At 44.2% G+C, this 22451-nt stretch overlaps 1 protein-coding gene and 1 long non-coding RNA gene across 3 annotated transcripts in view; both read right to left on the bottom strand.

Annotated features, from left to right (window-relative positions):
- GRB14 (growth factor receptor bound protein 14) overlaps positions 1-12405 on the bottom strand; it is a 95702-nt gene extending 83297 nt beyond the window's left edge. Inside the window, exon 1 of one of the 2 annotated variants that reach the window (XM_068245627.1) lies at positions 12248-12405. In XM_068245627.1, coding sequence (XP_068101728.1) covers positions 12248-12310 — 63 coding nt within the window. In that variant the 5' untranslated portion in view covers positions 12311-12405. The remainder of the gene's footprint in view (positions 1-12247) is intronic. The other variant, XM_068245626.1, reaches the window with a different exon arrangement.
- Positions 12406-19956: 7551 nt separating this feature from the next.
- Positions 19957-22451, bottom strand: part of LOC137525838 (uncharacterized) — a 53573-nt gene continuing 51078 nt past the window's right edge. Inside the window, exon 3 of the long non-coding RNA XR_011023026.1 lies at positions 19957-20438. This is a non-coding gene — a long non-coding RNA (uncharacterized lncRNA). The remainder of the gene's footprint in view (positions 20439-22451) is intronic.

The raw sequence follows: 22451 nt of genomic DNA, 5'->3' as shown, positions 1-22451 counted from the left end.
TCCCTGGGCTGAAATCAAATGTAGCTTTCTTGAGTGAACAGCAAGTCTGTGAGCAGTGTAAAATCCTTTCCTTAGTCAATCATAACCTACATTAGACCAGAGCCAGATTAAGGCTAAATGGGGCCCTTAGCAAAGTAACTGATTTAGCCCCCCCCCCCCCATCATATCATAATAACATGAGAAGATTCAGCTGCTGTGTGCACAGCAACATGCCGCAACACACCGGGACAGCCGCGCTACTGGTTGCTATGGGCAACAGCCTGCTTTCCTCTGCGGGTGCACAATAGCAGCAGCAACATGCAGAGTGAGAGATGAATTGCCGGGATCTCGTCACTCGGGGCACCCTGTGAAGAGGGCATCAGATATCACAGCAGCAGCACTTTCCCCCTGAATTTCCAGCCTGGCAATAACAGAAAGCTCTGGACACTGCCAACCCGGGAAGCCTCTCCCCAGACAGAATTACATAACCCCCACCACCGAACAACCAATTTCCTCCCAAACTAGACAGACACATCCACCATGCAGCCTCCACCCCAGTGAATATGACCCGCAGAGGAGAGCAGCCGCATCGGGGGAGAATGACAGCACCAGATGACTCACATTCACCTATTGCGATCCAAGCAATACAGGTCCCTTCATCCGGAGCCCACTGTCTCCTCTAGAGTGCTGCCGCTCTGTTACTACTACTATTACTACTTTCTACTTCCTGTCTGATCTGAGAATCAGAACGTTCAGAGCGAGCGGCAGCACTGTAGACGAGACAGATTGGTTTCGGATGACGGAACCTCTATCGCTTGGATCACGGATGGGTGAGTGCATTTGCCATCTTCTGCTATCATTCCCACATATCTGTGGAAAGGGAGGGAGGGAGGAGTGGGCAGCAGCAGAGCGCACAGTAGCAGGAGGAGAACATCAGAGGAGAGCCCACCTCTGAAGACAATCAGCAGTGGGTGGCGTTCTTTGACAGGATGGCGAGGGCTGGATTATGTGCTAATGGGGCCCCTTTGACTGCTTCTGTTGCCTGGTCGGTATACCGGCCCTGCATTAGACAGTCAGGGAGGAGCCAAGAGCGGAATCAGCTAGTCTTGCTGGACAGGAGGGAGCAGCAGACCCTGCTGGACAGGAGGGAGCAGCAGAAAGAGGTGGGCGAGCTCAGGTGATGGCTTTATACTGGAGACTGGGCCAGCCCTACCATGAGGCCTCCTGAATCATTGGACTCACACAGCAGCAGCATCTAGGGATAGGCAACGGTGACAAATTGTGCAGAGTGGCCACAGCAGAAACACAGTCATATGGTATATTGCCAGGTCACCTTCTCTTCTTTTGCACTGTGCATCTTCTATCACTGATTCTCAGGGGTTTTCTTTGTTGTCAAAAGCATTTCCTGAACGGCAGTTGCTAAGTCTAACTGACAAAGTAGTGTTTGCAAGTGGGTAGGGAGGTTGGCTGGTATCTTACTATTTTGGCAGTTACACTGCCTTCAGGAAATGCTTTTGAAAACAAAGAAAATCCTGAGATTCTCCCATGAGGAGATGGACTAGTCCAAAACCTGTTGGTTCTGTCAGATTTTAACTGCTAACTTTTATTCATTGGAGTGGTGCATTAAGCATATCAGGAAAGTAGCAGAGAAAGTTAATGAGATATTATATAACAGTACGAAGAAACAGGAGTGGTGCATCACTCTGACCCTGTCCTTTTTAAAGGAGAAGCGGCAGAAATTGGTATTAGGCAGGAAGAGGTGCAACACTTACGCATCAATATGAATATAAGAATATAAAGATAAAATTATAACACTTTATAGTAATAAATAGGGCAGTGATCTGCAAACTTGGCTCTCCAGCTGTTAAGGAACTACAAGTTCCACAATGCATTTGCCTTTATGAATCATGACTGTGGCTGTCAGACTCCCTCAATGTATTGTGGGACTTGTAGTTCCTTAACAGCTGGAGAGCCAGGTTTACAGATCACTACCCTAGGGTACTGGAGCCGGGCACATAGAAACCAATACTGTGACCATCAAAACATTTAACAAACACTTTACAAAATTCTTTGTATATCTGTCCGGTTTGTACGTTTAACTTACACCCCATTCTCCTCATTCTGAAAGAATAATGTTGGAAGTCTGAGTATGATTGTGACAGCTGATCACTAAAGGTGCCAATTAATAAAGTGGACCTGAACTCTTGCACAGGAAGGAAAACATAGAGAAATTAGAGAAATGCACTCAGAATGTATTTAGAGAGTTTAGCTTGTCTAATTCCCCCTCATTTGTGTTTAATCACAAGTTGCAATTTGATCCTCCCTGTGTCACATGACTGCCTATGGCAGATAAACAGATAAGCCCATTTGAAAGCACAGTAAACAATATGTCTGCTTCCATGAATCAGGAAGTACAAACTGTGCAGATTTATTTTAGGATTTGTATCAGCTGTAACAAAGAAATGTTTTTTTGTTTAAAGGTTATTATGCTGTTGTGTATTTTTTAGAGCAGAGAGGAGTTCTGAGTTCAGGTCTGCTTTAAGGTGCAATTGTCAGCGAACAATCATATATTTGATAAAATCAGAGTGAAAGAAAAGATCGTATCCACAGCACTTATGCTGGGAATACACAGATTTTGAGCCATTAAGGTGGCTCGATAGATAATTTCTGACATGTCCGATCTCCGACCCGATCGTTTCGCCGCTCGATTCCAGATTGAGGTGAATGGAAAAAAGATTTTTAAAAAACGAGCGGAAGATAAGAGAATTGACTGCAGAATCGAGCGGCAAAATGATTGAGCGGGAGAATCGAGCGGCAAAATCGAGCCGTGTATGCCCAGCATTGGGGGTTTACTCATTAAGCTGCAATGTGAGGAGTCCGAGTTGTGCTCATGATACGCACGATAGTGCAGTGCTGCGTGCGCTGGCAACTTACGTGTGCTCCTTCCAAGTGTAACCCGCTCCACTTATCCCACCCTGAGTCCGTCGGTCCAGTAGCTTCATAGGACATGATCCCCGCACTTTGTTTGGACCAATAGGCTGCATGTCACTTGACACTTGATCAACCCCTTTAAGAGGAACGTTAACCCAGGATTGAACTTCATCCCAATCAGTAGCTGATATCCCCTTTCCCACAAGAAATCTTTACCTTTTCTCGAATAGATCATCAGGGGGTCTGTATGGCTGGTATTGTGGTGAAACCCCTCCCACCCCTCCCAGTGTGAGGTCATGACCAAGGTCCTGACAGTTTGATGTTTGTGAACCTCATAGCATTGTGGGAAATAACAGCTTTTTTCAACTACCAAGCAAGCAGTATCTCCATCTATGCATAGAACTCTCAGTAAAGAACATTCCATACAGATCACCTGGCAGAACTAAGGATGTCACCACCGGTGATGCATTTCAGAATGTAAATCTATAATTGTAATCTATAAATGAATAGTGTAAAATATAAGCAATGATATTTATTATGTTATTTTTCACTACAGTACACTAACATCCCACTAAGATAAGATTAGGATAAGTGTTCCTTCATAGCAGCAGACCTAAAGGCGTTTTTTTTCACACCAATGCACACCCAATAGAGAAGTTTCCAATGGTTTTTAGGCAGTTTTTTTAGACTGAGAATGTGGTTAGATGGGGTGGCAAATTTTAGCTTTGCAAGGGGAAGAACAGAGGGAGATCGGCAAAGCTATGAACAGCTTCAAACAGCATAAAGCTATCGGGGACAGGAGTTCAGGCAATTGTGTTGAAAACAGGTTAGTATCGAGGACTATAAGGTGGTAAATGGACGGGCTGCTTCCCTCTAGTTACGCCTGGGGCCCTCTACAAAGTTGTAGACAGTGTAGTGACTTACCTGTTACAGCTAGCAAACTCCGCACATTCCCGTCTTCATTCTCACAGGGGCGATTCTCCACCGTGACCTGGTTATTAGGTAATATGATGAGAAGTGGCCAGAGGGGATAGGGACAAGGAAGTACAGATGGACGGAGGACCATTATAAAGTTGGGGAGAGACCTGGGGCGGCACTTGCAGGGCTCTGGGGCAATTGCACCGGTTGCCTTTATGGAAGCACCGGCTCCATGTCCCCAAGATGCCTCCTGAGAGACATTTATCCAGACAAGAGCAATAAGCATTCATCCTTACACTGAACAGCATGTTCTTTTTGTGTTGTTATTTTATTTTTTCACTTTTTGCAGATAAGAAATAACTCACACAAAACATTCTTCGGCCTTGTTACTGATACACAAACTTAGCTGTGATTCAAGGTTTATTTTGTTAGGGGAAAAATGTCTGCAACCTGAAGTTGCTAAATTAGCCATAACTTGCTTCCTATCAATAATAGTACAGGTATTACAATGCATTATGAACTTTTCTTCCTTCAAGGCAATAGAAGGCCACATGCATGTGTATCAGAATAGCTTGTATACCGAATCCCAGGTGATTCATCTGTTCTCTACACATTAGGTCTGAGAGGACAGACAGGAATTGGAATGGATAAAGGATGGTACACACGTCCAACAAAAGCGCACAACCAACCCAATGACATGACCGGCTGCACAGCTTGTATTTTCCATGCAACAACCAACCGAACGACCAACTCATTTGCGTACTGAGCGTGCAAGCAGAACGACAGACTGCGCTATATGGCCGTATTCAGAAAAGTACAGTCCTGGCCAAAACTTTTGACACTGTCAAAAATATTGAAAATTAGAAAAGTTGGTGCTTACGTTTTTATAATAGCAATTTGCATATACTCCAGAATGTTATGAAGAGTGTTCAGATGAATTGCATAGTCCTTCTTTGCCATGAAAATTAACTGAATCCCCAAAAAACCTTTCCACTGCATTTCATTGCTGTCATTAAAGGACCTGCTGAGATCATTTCAGTAATTGTCTTGTTAACTCAGGTGGGAACGTTGACGAGCACAAGGCTAGAGATCATTATGTCAGGCTGATTGGGTTAGAATGGCAGACTTGACATGTTAAAAGGAGGGTGATGCTTGAAATCATTGATCGTCCATTGTTAACCATGGTGACCAGCAAAGAAACGCATGCAGCCATCATTGTGTTGCATAAAAATGGCTTTACAGGCAAGGGTATTGTGGCTACTAAGATTGCACCTAAATCAACAATTTATAGGATCATCAAGAACTTCAAGGAAAGAGGTTCAATTCTTGTTAAGAAGGCTTCAAGGCATCCAAGAAAATCCAGCAAGTGCCAGGATCATCTCCTAAAGAGGATTTGGCTGTGGGATTGGAGTGCAACCAGTGCAGAGGTTGCTCAGGAATGGCAGCAGGTAGGTGTGAGCGCATCTGCACACACAGTGAGGCGAAAACTTTTGGAAGATGGCCTGGTGTTGAGAAGGGCAGAAAAGAAGCCACTTATTTCCCCAAAAAAACATCAGGGACAGATTGATCTTCTGCAGAAAGTATGGTGAATGGACTGCTGGGGACTGGGGCAAAGGCATATTCTCCGATGAAGCCCCTTTCCGATTGTTTGGGGCATTTGGAAAAAGGCTTGTCAGGAGAAGAAAAGGTGAGCGCTACCATCAGTCCTGTGTCATGCCAACAGTAAAGCATCTTGAGACCATTCATGTGTGGGGTTGCTTCTCATCCAAGGGAGTGGGCTCACTCACATTTTTGCCAAAAAACACAGCCATGAATAAAGAATGGTACCAAAACACCCTCCAACAGCAACTTCTTCCAACAATCCAACAACAGTTTGGTGAAGAACAATGCATTTTCCAGCACGATGGAGCACCGTATCATAAGGCAAAAGTGATAACTAAGTGGCTCGGGGACCAAAACGTTGAAATTTTGGGTCCATGGCTTGGAAACTCCCCAGATCTTAATCCCATTGACAACTTGTGGTCATTCCTCAAGAGGTGGGTGGACGAACAAAAAACAACTATTTCTGAGAAACTCAAAGAAGTAATTATAAAAGAATGGATTGCTATCAGTCAGGATTTGGCCCAGAAGTTTATTGAGAGCATTGCCTAGGCAAATTGCAGTGGTCCTGAAAAAGAAAGGCCAACACTGCAAATACTGACTCTGCATAAATCTCATGTAATTGTCAATAAACTCCTTTGAGACGTATGAAGTGCTTATAATTATATTTCAGTACATCATATAAACAACTGAAACATAGATCTAAAAGCAGTTTAGCAGCAAACTTTGTGAAAACTAATTTTTTTGACAGTCTCAAAACTTTTGACCAGAACTGTACAAGACGTTTGAACGACTTGTACACACATAGCCAACTGTTATTTGTAAATAGATTCTGAGCTTCACAAAGGGGCATTTATTGACATTCATTGTTAAATGTACTTAAGTTACTGTTATAAATGTGGCAACCTATTAATGCATAATAACAATACTAATAACAATAACCATCATTACAAACAGCCATGGGAAGCAGTGTGGGGACTGGAGAGCAGGAAGAGGCATAGGAAAGATGTGAGACTAGCAGGCAGCACCATAGTGAGAGACTCCTAGCCAGTGCAGCCGGTAAGTTTTTAGCTCTATTTAGCATAGCAAAATCCAGAAGCGAACATCATTGTGGTGATTCTGGGCTTCATATAGCATATTCATAAGTATATGTTCATAAAAACTCATGGTATGGAACTCTGTGCATGCAGGCATAGAATAAGCTCTGTTTCAGGGGCGTAACAATAGGGGATGCAGCACCTGCACCCACAGGGGGGGGGGGTGGCAGGGGCCCCTCTGCGGCCCACTCAGGGCCATTTTTTTTGGGGAGGGGGGGAAGAGGGGTTGCAGCATGAGGGGAAAGCATTGCACATCAGCGGGGAAGGGGGACAGTCCCCCCCTCCCTCACCTCGGGCTCTCCTCTCAGCGTGCTACCCTCCTGCATCTATCACTGGCAACGGCGGCAGCAGCAATACATACCTCCATCCACCACGGAGGTCTTCGATCCGTAAGTGCTTTACGTTACTTCCTGTTGGAGGTATGAGTCCTGCCTGCCGCTGCTGCCAGTGATAGATGCAGGAGGGGAGCGCTGAGAGGAGAGCCCAAGGTGAGGGGTGGGGGGACTGTCCCCCCTCCCCACCGATGTGCAATTCTCTCCCCTCATGCTGCAATCCCTCCTGCCCCCCCCAAAAACGGCGCTGGACGGGCACCAGGGGGAGGTGCTATCAAAATTCTTGCAGGGGAGCCCGGTGACTTCTAGTTATGCCCCTGCTGTGTTTCAAACCTTTTTTAAAAACAGATTGCAAGCGTAGTAAAATAGGAATTAAAAAAAATGTAATGAATTATATACCTTGGAAATATAGTTTACACTAGCCAAAACCTTTCAGTAGCCCCACTCTTAGGCTTCTTGCACACTGCAAGCAATTCAGATTCAGATTCCGCTTTTTAATCAGTTTTTACATCAGATTCAGATTCAGATTTGCAGTGTGCAGGGAGCAAACTGCAAATCGGAATCTGAATCAGATATAAAAACTGATTAAAAAGCGGAATCTGAATCTGAATCGCTTGCAGTGTACAAGAGGCCTAAAAGGACAACTGAAGTAAGAAGGATATAGAAGCTGCCATATGTATTTCCTTTTAAACAATACCAGTTGCTTGGCAGTCCTGCTGAGCTATTTGGCTGCAGTAGTGTCTAAATCTCACCAGAAACAAGCATGCAGCTAATCTGGTCAGATCTAACAATAATGTCACAAATACCTGATCTGCTGCATGCTTGTTCAGGGTCTATGGCTTAATGTATTAGAGGCAGAAGATCAGTAGTATAGCCAGGCAACTAGTATTGTTTAAAAGGAATGAAATATGGCAGCCTTCATATCCCTCTCACTTCAGTTGTCCTTTAAGGTGCTCTTCAACTATACAATCTTTATGTATGATCTTGTCCAATATCGCAAAGTCTATGTAGTGGAGTGGAAAGCTTACTGAATATACTTTGAACTTTATGTAGTCCCTCATACTACATACGTGTGATGAGATACAGTCATTGTATATGGTCACAGCATTGTATATGTCGGCACAACACCACTGATACCTACTGGTACTGGGAGCTGTGGCTCCCCACCAAGATCGTAACAGTTAAGAATTCCACTCCCGCTTTACAGATGCCTGACAGCTTCCCAATCAAACCATACCATCTGATGTGTATGCGCATTCTAAAGGTGGTCTTTAAGAGACTCTGTAACAAAATTTTGAGCCTTATTTCTTCTATCCTATATGTTCCTATAGCTGTTCTAGTGTGCTCTGTCTTACTGCAGCCTTTCCTATTTGGGCAGTGGCTGTATTATCTCTGATATATGATCTAATCTTCTCTCCTCTGTCGGGCTCAGGCAGTCAGGCTGGAATGTGCTGTGCTGCTTGTGATTGGATAGAAGCTATACACACCCTCTCCAGGCCCCCTGCACACTCTGTATGACTCACACACTGAGCTAATCTCAGCGTATCACTTTCTATGTCTTTTGTTTGTAAACACTGCATAAAAATGGCAATTACAAGCCAGGATTGCAGCAGGGAGAGGCAGAAACAGCACAGAGGGGCACAGGAGAACATAATGAATAGAATGTTGTAAGCATTTTACAGTACAGATTCTCTTTAAGGACCAATATCACAAAAAAAGTAACATTTAAAATCAATGTAAACACATACTGTACAAATAAGAGGTGTGTTTCTTCCAATGTAAAATCAGCTATAAATTACTTTTCTCCTATGTTGCTGTTGCTTACGGTAGTTAGTAGAAAACTGACACGTTTTTGACTAGACCATCTCTTCATTGGGGATTTTCAGTATTTAATGTATTCTTTACAAAAGCATTGCCTGGAAAGCATCTATACAAAGATGCAGGCTGCCCCCCTATCTGTTTGCACATTGTTCTGGCAGTTGGACTTGGCAACTGCTGTTCACTAAGTGCTTTTGAAAAAAAGAAAATCCTTAGAATTCCCCTTGAGGAGATAGCCTAGTGCAAAACCTGTCAGTTCTGTCAGTTTTCTACTGCCTACTGTAAGTGACAGCAGCATTGGAGAAATGTGATTCATAGATCATTACAGTATGGAAGAAATGTAGTTTGTATCTATGTGTATTCATGTATATTACATTTTAATTTTTTTTGTATAGTGGTGCTTTAAGGAACCCACTAACAGTACAATTTTCTGCAAAAGATTGCCCAGGTGACCAGATAAATGTGATCAGATTGACACTGATGTCTCAAACCGAATTTGAATGATTCTAAAGGTGATCGTTCAATGACCATTTAATCAATAACAAATGTTTTTATAATTAGTTGTGTTGGATAGGAAGAGCAGATTAGTTTGTTGATGGTGAAAATAATTGATTTGTACATTATTTTAATTCCAATTGCATTTATATGATTGCTTGGGTGACTCTTCACTGTAAATTGGACTGTTAGTGGCCACCTATACACCATACCATCTTAATTGTACAAATTTACCAAATATAAGTAGTATAAGGGCCAACAGATTGAAAAGACTTTGAAACCATTGCTTTAATATGCTCTTGTACTACATGGAAGTAGTAAGATTGAACCACCAAGATTGTACAGTGTATGGCCAGCGTAAGGGTATCATGCCCAAACCTTGGTATAAATGCACAATGTCTGAACGCATTGCTCTAATGCTGTTGTTGTCCTGCATTTGTATCCTGGTTATAATGCATCTGCAGTTTTTCAGACACAGCAGACCAGAACATGCTCTGTTTTCCGTCTCAAACGCAAATGGACTGGCCATGTGCACAAGCCCTAAGGCCTGGAACCCACTACAAATCGCAAATCGGTAACTCAAGCGCTAGCCTTTTTCATGAGCGTTTAGTAAGCGATTTCTTGAGCGTTTCTGGCGATTTTGGGATCGATTTTAAAAAGTGTAAGCTTTTTGCCAGGGATTGTGTAGCGATTTGCGATTAGCGATTTTAATTCTGATTGGACCTTTCAATGTATCGTAATTTTATTTATAGTTTGCATTAATTTGAAATTGCACTCAAATCGCTATGTGTAGCTATTCATGAGCGATTACGCCAGCATTTATATACTTGAGGGCCTTTTTCCACTACACAGCTGAATCGCAAAATCGCAAATTGCTTGTGATTTTTAAATCGCTAGGTTTGCTACTTTATCATAGAAATCACGAGAAGTATTTTCCACTGTAATGATTCGATTTGGAAATCGCAAATCGCAATCTCTTTCTGGAGCGATTTTGACAGTGATAATGCAATGCAAATGAAAAATCGCAATCCCTGGTGGTGTGATTTTTGATTGTGATTGCTAGTGGAAAAGGCCCCTTACATTGCAGAAACGCAAACGCTAACACCACCAAAATGCTGCATGTCCTGCGATAGCGATTTTGCTAATCGTAATCGCTCCAGTGGAATTTGGCCCATCCATTAACATTAGCTGAGCATTTAGGGGAATCGCTAGCATTTTGAATCGCTCCCCTAAATGCTCAAAACATTTCTCTAGTGGGTTCCAGCCCTAAGGGGGTCATACATGGTACAATTTTTCATTTTTGTTTCGATTAGATAATTTAGTTCGATTATTCCATTAGATCGAATACAAAGATTTTTCCAGCATGTCTGATCTGATTTTTCTCAAAAAAATGGGACAATCGTTCAAATTTCTTGATCGAAAAAAAAATATTTTCAACTTTCATTTGATTCGATCATTTAGATCGAATAAATGGGTTAATCAAAGTTTTTATTGTACCATGTATGGCCACCATAAAGGATGTTTTATGCTACAGACAATTTGCTCACAATCTCATGCAAAACACAAGGACATCAGCAAAATAATGAATATCACAGAAACCCTTTTATACATCCAACTGCGATCCACAAACATCCTGCGCGCTGCATTTCTTCTGCATTTCTCCTTCTCATCCACTAAAAATTGCAATACTGTATCCACATTGTAAAATCTTCACTGCGTTCTGCGTTTGCCTTGAGAATTTCAGCCCTGAGAATTTCAGCAACAGTACCAGGATGACAGCCAGGAAACTAGTATTTTATAAAAAACTGAAAATACAAAGCCCATATTTCTCTCGTAACAGGTGCTCTTTAATGGCATCCTGAAGTGAGAGGTATATGGAGGCGACCATATTTATTTCCTTTTAAATAATACCGGTTGCCTGGCAGTCCTGCAAATTATTCCAGCATCAGTAGTATCTGCATCACACACCCAAAACAAGCATGCAGCTAACCCTGTAAGATTTTTTCAGAAACATCTGCAGGCTTGTTCTGGGTCTATGGCTAAAAGTATTAGAAGCAGAGGGTCAGCAGGGCTGCCAGGCAACTGTTATTGTTTAAAAGGAAATAAATATGGCAGCCTCCATATTCTTCTCACTTCAGTTGTCCTTTAAAGGGAACTTGAAGTGAGAGGGGTATGGAGGCTGCCATATTTCTTTACTTTTAAGCAATAACAGTTGCCTGGCAGTCCTGCTAATTATTCCAGCCTGAAACAAGCATGCAGCTAATCTAGTCAGACATCAGTCAGAACAACTAATCTGCTTACATGTTCAGGGTCTATGGCTAAAAGTATTCGAATATTCGAGACACAGATCAGCAAGACAGCCAGGCAACTGGTATTGTTTATAGTGTAACTGTCGGGTATACAATCAAAAATGAATTCTTTATTTTTATCTGGAAAACAAGTAATACGGATGCTAACCAGGCAATCCAAAAGTTAAAATCTCTATTACTTTTCTTGTTTATAAATGATCATTCCCCAGTTTACCTGACTCTTATTTGGTATGTTGCCGCAAAAAGGAAGTTGCAGGGCATGCTGGGTTGTCTTTTTTTTGCTTCTCAGACTTAACTAATGAGCAAAAACAAAAAAGGACAACCCAGCATGCCCTGCAACTTCCTCTGTGCGGCAATGTACCAAATAAGAGTCAGGTAAACTGGGGAATGACCATAGCCCCTGAACAAGCATGCAGCAGATCAGGTGTTTCTGACATTACTGTCACATCTGACAAGATTAGCTGTATGCTTGTTTCTGGTGTTATTCAGACATTCCTGCAGCCAAATAGATCAGCAGGGCTGCCAGGCAACTGGTATTGCTTAAAAGGAAAAAAATATGACAGCCTCTATATACCTCTCACTTCAGTTGTCCTTTAATGAATGTGGAAGCCTCCATATCCCTTCAGGTTCCCTTAAAAAGCACACTCAAAGCACCATAGACATACAAAGCAAAATAGCAAGTCTACCACAGCTAACAGTGAGAAGTGCAGCAGATCCGGCAGTCTATCCTGTCTCACAATCATTGACAGAGCCAATCACACAGCCCTACCCTGTTGTGCAGAAGCAGCGGGGTGATAGCCGGCAGGGTCACTCTCCTCGCATACAGGCTCATGTTTGCGCTTCATGCAGCAGTTTACACTGGGAAGACAAGTCCAGGATGTGCCGTCACGTTACAGCTGTCCCAACGCAGCTCACAGAGGGAAAAAAACGTGATTCTCAAACTCCGCTCAAAGCCAATTATAACTAACTGTGGGAGAGCACAAACATGCAGCCAATCACAGGATTCTCAAGGTTCCTCTTTTGTCCTTGGAGTGGCTTTCTGATACGTTTGTTTAGAATACTTAAGAAGAGCAGACAACGTTCACTGCAAAGAAAAAAATAAATCTTTAATTTCAAAGACGTGAAAAGAAAAGCATCCTCTGGCATGGGAAGGATCGACTGATGATTAACCCATTCAGTGAATTCTCACTGTTCTGATAATTACGCGTTACGGTAGCCATCTGATTGGTTATACAGTAGATCCCCATTATCCGGCATCAATGGGGATCAGCTGATGCCGGATACATTTCTGGTTGCTTGAGACTCAATGTTAAAAGTAGGCCTAGCTAAAAAATAAGTACTATACCCCACACTGTATACTTACATAAACTCTGTATTAATGTTGAAATACAGTAGTTAAAGGGAGTCTGAAGCCAGAAATAATAATAAAAAAAGATACTTACCTAAGGAGGGGAGAGCTCTAGGTCAGTCTTTCACAACCATTTTACCCTGGAGGAACCCTGCAAATAACTTTTGGATCTTTTTGGATCTTAAGGAACCCCTGCAAACAATGTTTTGATCTCGAGGAACCCCTGCATTTATTTTGCAGGAGGCATGGTCTTTAAAACTCGGTGAGGCTGTTTATTTCACTACCCCCTATTACACTGCCACTCATTATACTGTCTCTTTACCCCCAATTTAGTGCTTCTTTTTACACTACCCCCTATTATAATGTGCTCCACAGGGCTGCTCGACTGGATTCCAGATATCCGGGTAACCCGGATATCCGAACTTTTTTACGCTATACGACCTGCTTCGGATTCCAGATACCTGGGCCCAAATCCGGCTAGCTATCTGCGGATATTTGGCCGCATAACCTGGATATCCGCGGATATTGCAGATATCCGGATCCGAAATACTGTAAGTAAGTGCCACATGACACATGGTAAGTGCCACATGGCACGTGGTAAGTGCTACATGACACGTCCTAAGTGCCAATTGCAACGTGCCATGTCCGGCATGCTCCTGGCACACATTACACCTGCTGCTGCTGCATTGCCCTGCTCCTGCTGCCTGTGCAGCTCCCACCGCCAGGCCAGGGTGCCACAGGCCACTGATACCACCTATATTTAACCCAAAACACAATTGCTGCGTAATTTTTTGGAGGTGTCTGGGCTGAAAACTGCCATGATGTCCCAGTTGTGCAGTTGGACTTTGGACACAATGTGGGCTGCACGACCACTGTCTGGAACCTAGGCCTAATGTTAATTGACAGCCATTATTATTTTTGGGGGGGGGGGATTTTAAGTCCCCACATCATTAATTAGTGTTCCTCTTTGCAAAATAATGATGCTACATGCCTCATATACCCTAAAAAATGTTTTTAAAGCAATTTAAAGGCCACTTCCGTTTTTCTATCCGGATATCCGAATCCGCAGGATACCCCGGATACTAGGGTCGGATATCCGACTCGGATCGGAAAATTTTGAACTCGGATAACCGACACGGATCGGATATCTGGGTATCCGGATCCGAATCGGATCCAGATTTTGAAAAGGGGTATCCGAGCAGCGCTGGTGCTCTATTATACTTCACCCACGATGGGGGAAAATGCAGAGGAACCTCTGCAGAGTCCTCAAGGAACCCTGGTTGAGAAAGTCTGCTCTAGGTCCTATAGAGCCTTCCTGTTCCTCTCCACATCCCGTTTTTCCTTCATTAGCCGGGTGTGGGGCTGAATTGCAGTACATGCTGCCAGGGTTACACATAGCTCCCAAATGTCCCTCTTTTGGAGGAACAGTCCCTCTTTGGGAGCCCTGTCCCTCTTTCCTCATCATGTGTCCGTCTTTCAGGACTTTGTCCCTCTTTCGATAATTTACTCTGCTTCGTTTAATGTTTTCAGTCAGCAAGTGAGCATATACAACAACTTGAGGCATGACATGCTGCACCTCAACACAATAACACACTGGCTGGCCGCGAGTCTGTGTCAAACAAAATGGTCACCCTCAGCTAGTCGGCCGACCTCCATTCCTCCTCAGCAGTGCCACCTCCTCCCTTCTGCTGTGCAAGTCAAATGAAACATTGCTGCACTCCTGCCTCCCCCCTTCTCACTCACTGTAAGACTATTCACACAGCACAACAAGCTGCTTTTCCCAATCCTCTCACTTCTCCTTCTTGTCTGACTGCATACTGTTAGGCCCGGTTCACATTAGCATTTTTTTGCGGATCAGAACCAGAACGTATACTGTGCAAATGGAACAGATGTGAAAGTATCCAATGCTAACCTATGGATCCATTCACATGCATCCGTTGGTGATACGTTCCGGTCCCCGGATCTAAAATATGCTGCAGGCCCTAATTTTCGGGACCATTCTGCCCAGCGGAACGTATCTGGACAAAAAATACTGCAGCATTGGGGCAATGGAAAACGGAATGTTTCTTCACACTAGTGAAGAAACGGACCTTTCCACGGGGGATGAAGGGATGTGGGGTCGTGAACCTGACCGACGGGAGGGTGAGGGAGGGTGCAGCAGCAAGGCGGGTGGATGAGAGAGGGTTTATACCTACCTAATCTTCTGTAGCAGCCGGCGGTAGAGGCTTCCGACTAGTCACATGATGCGCTGTGTAGTCACAGCAGAAGAAGATGAAGCCTCTACCACCGGCTGCTACAGAAGATTAGGTATGTATTTGCTGGCGAAATTGAGTGAAAACGGATCCTATCAATTATTGATCAGATCCGTTTTCACTTTCCATTTTTAATGTGAACCGGGGCGCCGAGAGAGCCATTCAGATCCGGTGAAGCGGAGACCGGATCCGCTCACTGGATCCTTTTGTCTCGAAACGCTAATGTGAACCGGGCCTTTGAGTAAACACAATACAAACATGCTGCCCCCGTAATCTCTGTGTCTGATGCAAATGTTTCAGCTTGCCTCATGAGAGAACCGGCCCTGGTTACAGCACAGCCGAATGTCAGTCGCATACTTCACTTGTCCAACCAGCGCGTTCTTCATCTTCCTCCTTCTTACAGGAGTCCCATTTCCATGGTTCCTGTCACTGTGGTGTTGCTGTCCCCATGACGTGCAGGCATGGTATGTCAGTGCCACTGGCAGGTAGAAGAGGTCCAAAGTGTAGAGCGCGGTGCTGCCTCCTGTTTCCTGCCTGGTTTAGGTAAAACTCTGCAGTGTGTACACTCCGCATCTGTAGGGGAAAGGAGGAGCGGCATAATGGGGACCCCAACAATGCTTTTGAGGGGACATATGATTGACACCTAATAATATTGTGTGACTGGGGGTGGGGTGGGGCCTAACATCAGGCTTAGGGGCCTTGGGAATATGTTAGGGGTCAGGGAGGTCCCCAAATAACTTTTGTCTCAGGGCACTATCCAGTGCTGTAGCTAAAGAGCTGTAGGCCCCGATGCAAGTTTTGCAATGGGGCCCCCCAAGCACTCTATACATAACAATTGATACAGCGCACCAAAACCTGCCAATGGCAACTACAGAGTCAGAGGTGCAAGAAGGGAATAGGGAGCAGTTTGTTAATGATTACCACTATTCAAAGTATCTATAGAAGTGATTATTATGGGCACAGGACCAATAGAGAGCTAATACTGTAGTTGAGGGAGGGCCCTTTGGGGCCCCTGTGGTCCAAGGGCCCCGATGTGGTCACAACCTCTGCAACCCCTAATGCTATGCCCTTGGTGCTATCCAATTTTCTGCCAATTTGGCCGCAAACGTCAGTCCTGCTTTTTTTTTTTTTTAGAATATGTGCTGGTGTTTTTTTAACAATAAAAATGTGTTGAAATGCATTGTTTTCCTGGCCAGTCTAGTGAAAATTCTGAACTGCGAATGCAGTCAAAAAAGATAAAGAGCAGCAAATCGCACAAAAAAACAACAACAACAAAAAACAGAGTATTGCATTTTGGTGAAATGCAAACATGAATTCACAATAGTGTTTGTAGAGGAAAAGAGAAAAACAGCCATAACAGAAGTTTTTTAGTTTTGCCAGCATTAACTACAGTATCTGTCCACTTACTTAATTGTACAGTTTTTGTTTTTCAAGCCTGTAGCCTGTCTAGTTGCCTGGCAGGATTGTCTGTTGTACGGCCTATGCTCTGTACTTCTAAATGGGCCTTATTTGATTTACTTTATCTATTAAGTGTTCTCCTAGGTGACATTTTCGTTAATTATCAATAGAATGCCTTTTAAGCGACAGGCAAGCAAGAAAATACACAGAATAATTTTGACTTCACCTATTTTTTGCTACTTTACAGAGGAACTTACAGGAGGTCAGCCTGGATGGTGTAATGGTTAAGGGCTCTGCCTCTGACACGGGAGACCAGGGTTTGAATCTCGGCTCTGCATGTTCAGTAAGCCAGCACCAATTCAGTAGGAGACCTTAGGCAAGTCTCCCTAACACTGCTACTGCCTATAGAGCGCGTCTTTGTGGCTGCAGCTCTGGCGCTTTGATTCCGCCAGGAGAAAAGCGCGATATAAATGTTATTTGTCTGTCTGTCTGTCTGGTAGGAGAGGTCAATCATCATTTCCAAAAAACAGGCCCACTCATTTCAGACGACACAAACAATTTCCGAACCAGGACAGGAGAGGAAAAGAACCAGGAGGGCGGGTTTAAAACACAAAACAGGTAAATGTAGGGATTGTCACCCTGGTGTACCGGCCAATGTTTTCAACTTATCCGATTCCACCTTCACCAACACTGAATTGTTAGTATTATCTAAGGGCATGTCTTTTTCACCCACGCATCATTTTGATGTTTTTAATACCCTGTTGGATGTCAACAAATTTATTAGGAATATCCTTATAAGAAAACATTTTAAATCTGACAGCGTAGTTGAGATACCCGATATTGGGGATTTCAAAGACACGTGTGCCAAATGGACCCTGGATTGCCTGGTATCTAAAAGTACCGGTCTAGTCTCCATAGAGGATGTACAGCCAGTCAGGATCAGGAATCCTGACTTTTATCCATTGACTGCTAGAAAGCCTCCCGTAGAGATTTTCCAGGAATTGGTGGAATCGGAGTTGGTTAGGTTGGCTGCTGCACCGTCCACACCATCTAGGACTAATTTTACTAGAGCTGAATATCAGGCCATCAAAAGCCTGCAGAACAATCAGGATGCCGTCATTCACAATGCGGATAAGGGGGGAGCGGTGATTATCCTCAACAGGGCAGATTATAGGGCAGAGGCCCTTAGACAGGTTGAGGACCCTAATACATATACCCGCTTGCCAAGGAACCCCACGCAGGAATTTCAGGAACAATTATTTAGCCTTCTTAGGTATGGTGAGAGTTCGGGGGTTTTAGAATACAGATTGGTGGAGTATTTGGGTGTATCTCACCCTACCACCCCTATTTTTCACCATCTTCCCAAAATACATAAACCGGGCGCTCCCCCAGAGAGTAGGCCCATTGTTGCTGGTATCGGGTCCCTGGGGGAGCGCCTCAGTGATTGGGTGGATTCTATGCTACAGCCCCAAGTTAGGAGACTCCCGGGTTATCTCAAGGACTCCAGTCCAGGCATTTGCTGGCAAGTTTAGAGAGATTTGAGTGGGATGATTCCTGTAGTTGGCTTACCATAGATGTAAAGGCCCTATATTCCTGTATCCTGCATCACTTGGCTTTAACGGCTTTACAGTATCACCTTGAGAAATATTCAGATTATTCTTCTGATCTCAGGGTGTTTATTAGTGCTGCCGTTGAATACCTCCTGATCCGCAATTTTTTTATGTTTGATGGCGTCTTCTACCTCCAGAGGTGTGGGGCCTCCATGGGAGCAAAATTCTCTCCATCCCTGGCCAATCTTTACATGGGATGGTGGGAGGAGTTCCACATCTTTGGGGCTGGGAGACGCCTTCAAGAGAGGGTTGCGTGATACGGGAGGTTCATTGACGACATCCTGGTTGTCTGGCGAGGAGATCAATCCTCGGCAGATACTTTTGTGACATCTCTCAACGATAATTGCTGTAATTTGAGATTCACTCATAGTTGGCAACAGAATCTCATTGACTACCTGGATCTTACACTGGTGGGTGATGTGAACACTTGAGGGATTCACACTAGAACTTTTAGAAAGACATGTGCAGGCAACTCCACTCTCCAGGCCAACAGTTGTCATCCGGGCCATACCTTTCCGGGCAATTCCGGTGGGTGAATTTGTTCAGGCCCGCCGGAATTGCTCGGACGAGAGCACCTTGATGCGGGAGTTTTCTGTGGTGGAGGGTCGCCTACGGGATAGAGGTTATCCCAAGTGGATGATAGATAAGGGCAAACGACGAGCCCTTTCAATCCCCAGAAATCAATTGGTGCGTAGCTCTGCTTCATGTGTTAAATCCATGGAAAGACCTGTCTTTGTTACCAATTACAGTGTTGAATTCCGTGATATTAACCTCCTTGGCGGTAACCCCGTGTGTGACACGGGGTAAGCCGCCGGAGGGTGCCGCTCAGGCCCTGCTAGGCCGATTTACATAATTTTTTTTTCAAACACGCAGCTAGCACTTTGCAAGCTGCGTGTTTGGTTTGATCGCTGCCGCCCGCCGCCGATGCGCCGCTACACGCCGCGGATACAGGCCCTCGCCGCATACCCCTTGCGCAGCCTGGCCAATCGCCGGATCGGGACTCCCTGTGACGTCACGACGTCCATGACGTCGATGACGTCACTCCGTTCGTCGCCATGGTGATGGGGGAAGCCCTCAAGGAAATCCCGTTCAGAACGGGATTTCCTTATGGGCAAGCGGCGCCGGCAGCGATCGGAGGGGACGGGCGGACGCCGCGGGGAGGGGGGAAGCATGTAGCTAGCGCTAGGCTAGCTACATGCTAAAAAAAAAAAAAAGGTGAAAAAAACCTCCCGCGGCTGCGCAGCCGCGGGAATTATACCGCCAGGGGGGTTAAATGCATCATAGAAAGACTCCTACCTATTTTGGAGGGAGACAGTGGCATACGGCCTTACCTACAGAAAGGCGTTAGTTTTGCAAGCAGGCGTGCCCCTACACTGGGTAACATGTTATCCCCTAGTCTTTTTAGTTCCAACACGGATACCACCACCTGGCTTTCTAGTAAGGGGTCATATAGGTGTGCTCTTTCTACATGTCATTACTGTATAGTACACAATAACTCTCAAACAGTTAGGTCACTTACGACTGGTTATGGGTCCTCTCTCAAACATTTTATTAATTGCAACACCAAAAATGTCATCTATTTGGTTACATGCACTTTATGCTCATTACAATATGTGGGGTGCACCACCAGACCCCTAAGGGCCAGGATAGCGGAACATTATTTAGTAGAGTCCTGGTCCACTAGGAACATCTCAAATGTAGCAAAACATTTTCGGGAGATACATGGTGGTGACATGTCCGGTTTTGTATTTCAGGGCATAGAGAAGGTCTTTTTACCAAAAAGAGGTGGTGACCTACTATCAATCATTGGAAAAAGGGAGGCTCTATGGATATTCCGCCTTGGAACTAGAGTCCCTAAAGGTTTGAATGCAAGGTGGGATCTGGCTCTGGTTACAACATAAACTTTCTATTAATTACCATCACAATTATTTATTGCTCTTCATATTGTTGTTCCTTTCTGTTTGTTTTGATTTTATGTTTTACCTTGCATGGTTTTTTTAAATTCATGTATGTATAGGTCGTGACTGTAGTATTTGTTTTGACTCCTCCTTTAGTGGTAGAGGCATGTGCCCCACCCTGGATTGTTACCACCTATATAAAAACAGATGAGACCTTTTGTGATTTTTAGCTATGATTAATGGCAATGCTTGGCCCGAAACATATCAGCTGTGCTTTTACTGATATGAGGATACGTCCTAAATAAAGAATCTGAGCTTTTCAAGAGACACTGTTGCGGACCTTCCCTTCCTATTTGTTAACTTTGTTTGGACTGAGCAACCAAGGGTCCAGCACTGTCTCCGTCAGTCTGCAGTGTAGCGGTGTATCCCCTTCTTTCGAATCATCAAATAGCGTCTATAACGAAAACAATATTTACACTTGTATGAAGCATAGCAATGCAATGGTAGATTTTACAGATATTTTACTGCAATTATACCGAACTGTAGGCTCACACAGATCTCTCCCTATCCCTATCCCTAACCCCTAGACCCCTCTTTGTTTAAATATACATAATTTAATAAATTGCATATATTACATATATTGTGCTGTAACTATACCTAACCTTACTCTCACACAGAGCCCTCCCTGTACCTATCCCTAACCCCTAGACCCCCTGGTGGTGCCTAACCCTAACCACCCCCCTGGTGGTGCCTAACCCTAACCACCCCCCTGGTGGTGCCTAACCCTAACCACCCCCCTGGTGGTGCCTAACCCTAACCACCCCCTGGTGGTGCCTAACCCTAACCACCCCCTGGTGGTGCCTAACCCTAAGACCTCCCCTGGTGGTGCCTAACCCTAACCACCCCCCTGGTGGTGCCTAACCCTAACCACCCCCCTGGTGGTGCCTAACCCTAACCATCCCCCTGGTGGTGGCTAAACCTAACCACCCCCCTGGTGGTGCCTAAACCTAAACACCCCCTGGTGGTGCCTAAATCTAACCACCCCCCTGGTGGTGTCTAAACCTAACCACCCCCTGGTGGTGCCTAAACCTAAGCACCCCCTAGTGGTGTCTAACCCCAAATCTCCCCTGGTGGTGATGCCTAACCCTAACCATCCCCCTGGTGGTGTATATTGCACTGTAACTATACCTAAACCTCCCTGTACCTAACCCTAACCCCTAGACCCCCCTGGTGGTGCCTAACCCTAACCACCCCTCTGGTGGTGCTTAACCCTAACCACCCTTTGGTTGCGTATATTATACTGTAACTTTAACCTAACCCTCCCTGTACCTATCCCTAACCCCTAGACCCCCCTGGTAATGCCTAAGCCTAACCATCCCCACCGCACAAACACCATAAACACATATAAACAATAATATATTTAATCCTTAAAATACTTCACTACAAATAACATGAATAAAATCATTATTCCTCAGCTTTTGGCCATTATAGTTTGAAATTAATACATGCTACCATAGTTAAAACCTATGTACTTTATTAACCAATTTGTCCCGCTTATTACACCATTTAAATTATGTCCCTATCACAATGTATGGCGCCGATATTCAATTTGGAAATAAAGGTGCATTTTTTCAATTTGCGTCCATCACTATTTAGAAGCCCATAATTTAATAAATCATATTGATATACTCCTTTGACATGCATATTTAAAAAGTTCAGGTAACTTTAGGTAACTATTTATGTTTTTTTTTTTTTTTTATTATTGTCCACAAATGAAGAATGGAGGAGCACCCATATAGAAAGGAAAAAGGCTGTGTGCCAAAGCCTGAGGTCCCAGTACCATAGGGACCCTAAATCCAGTCCACGACAAAAGGCTGGCACCACAAATCAAAGTTCAGCTCTTTATTGGTAAGTCATCTAAAAATGACAAAGAAGGTCAAAAGCAGATAAAAATGGCAATAGCGGCTATTGCCATTTTTTTATTATTGTAATTTTTTTTTTTTTTATAAAACTTGTATGTGGGTATTGTTTGGTGTGGGAGGTAAACAGGTTTTTTTTTAATGTATTAAAATGTATTTATTTAACACAAAGTGTGTTTTTGGTGTAATTTGCTATTTGGCCACAAGATGGCCAAAGTCAAAAAGTCCTGGGAGCGATCAATCTCGCTCCCAGGCAGATGAAAGGAGACCAGAGCTCAGAAAAGCCGCAGCTTCTGAAGAGACGCTGTCGGCTTTTCTCCGGGGGGGTCAGATCAGCGAAGGGGATTTATAATCCCTTTCACTGATCGGTGGGCTAACGGGCAGCAGCGGGGGCGCGCACGGGGGGGGGGGGGGGGGGGGGCAGCAGCGGGGGTGCGCGCAGCCTAACTGGACGAAAATTTTCGGCCAGTTAGGCTGAAGTGGTTATTATTATAAATACAGTAAAGTATATATAAATATATACAATACAATTAATTTATATATTTGTA

Source organism: Hyperolius riggenbachi, chromosome 7 (assembly GCF_040937935.1).
Source record: "Hyperolius riggenbachi isolate aHypRig1 chromosome 7, aHypRig1.pri, whole genome shotgun sequence".
Classification (NCBI taxonomy): Eukaryota; Metazoa; Chordata; class Amphibia; order Anura; family Hyperoliidae; genus Hyperolius; species Hyperolius riggenbachi.
This window is presented reverse-complemented; position numbering and strand designations above follow the sequence as displayed.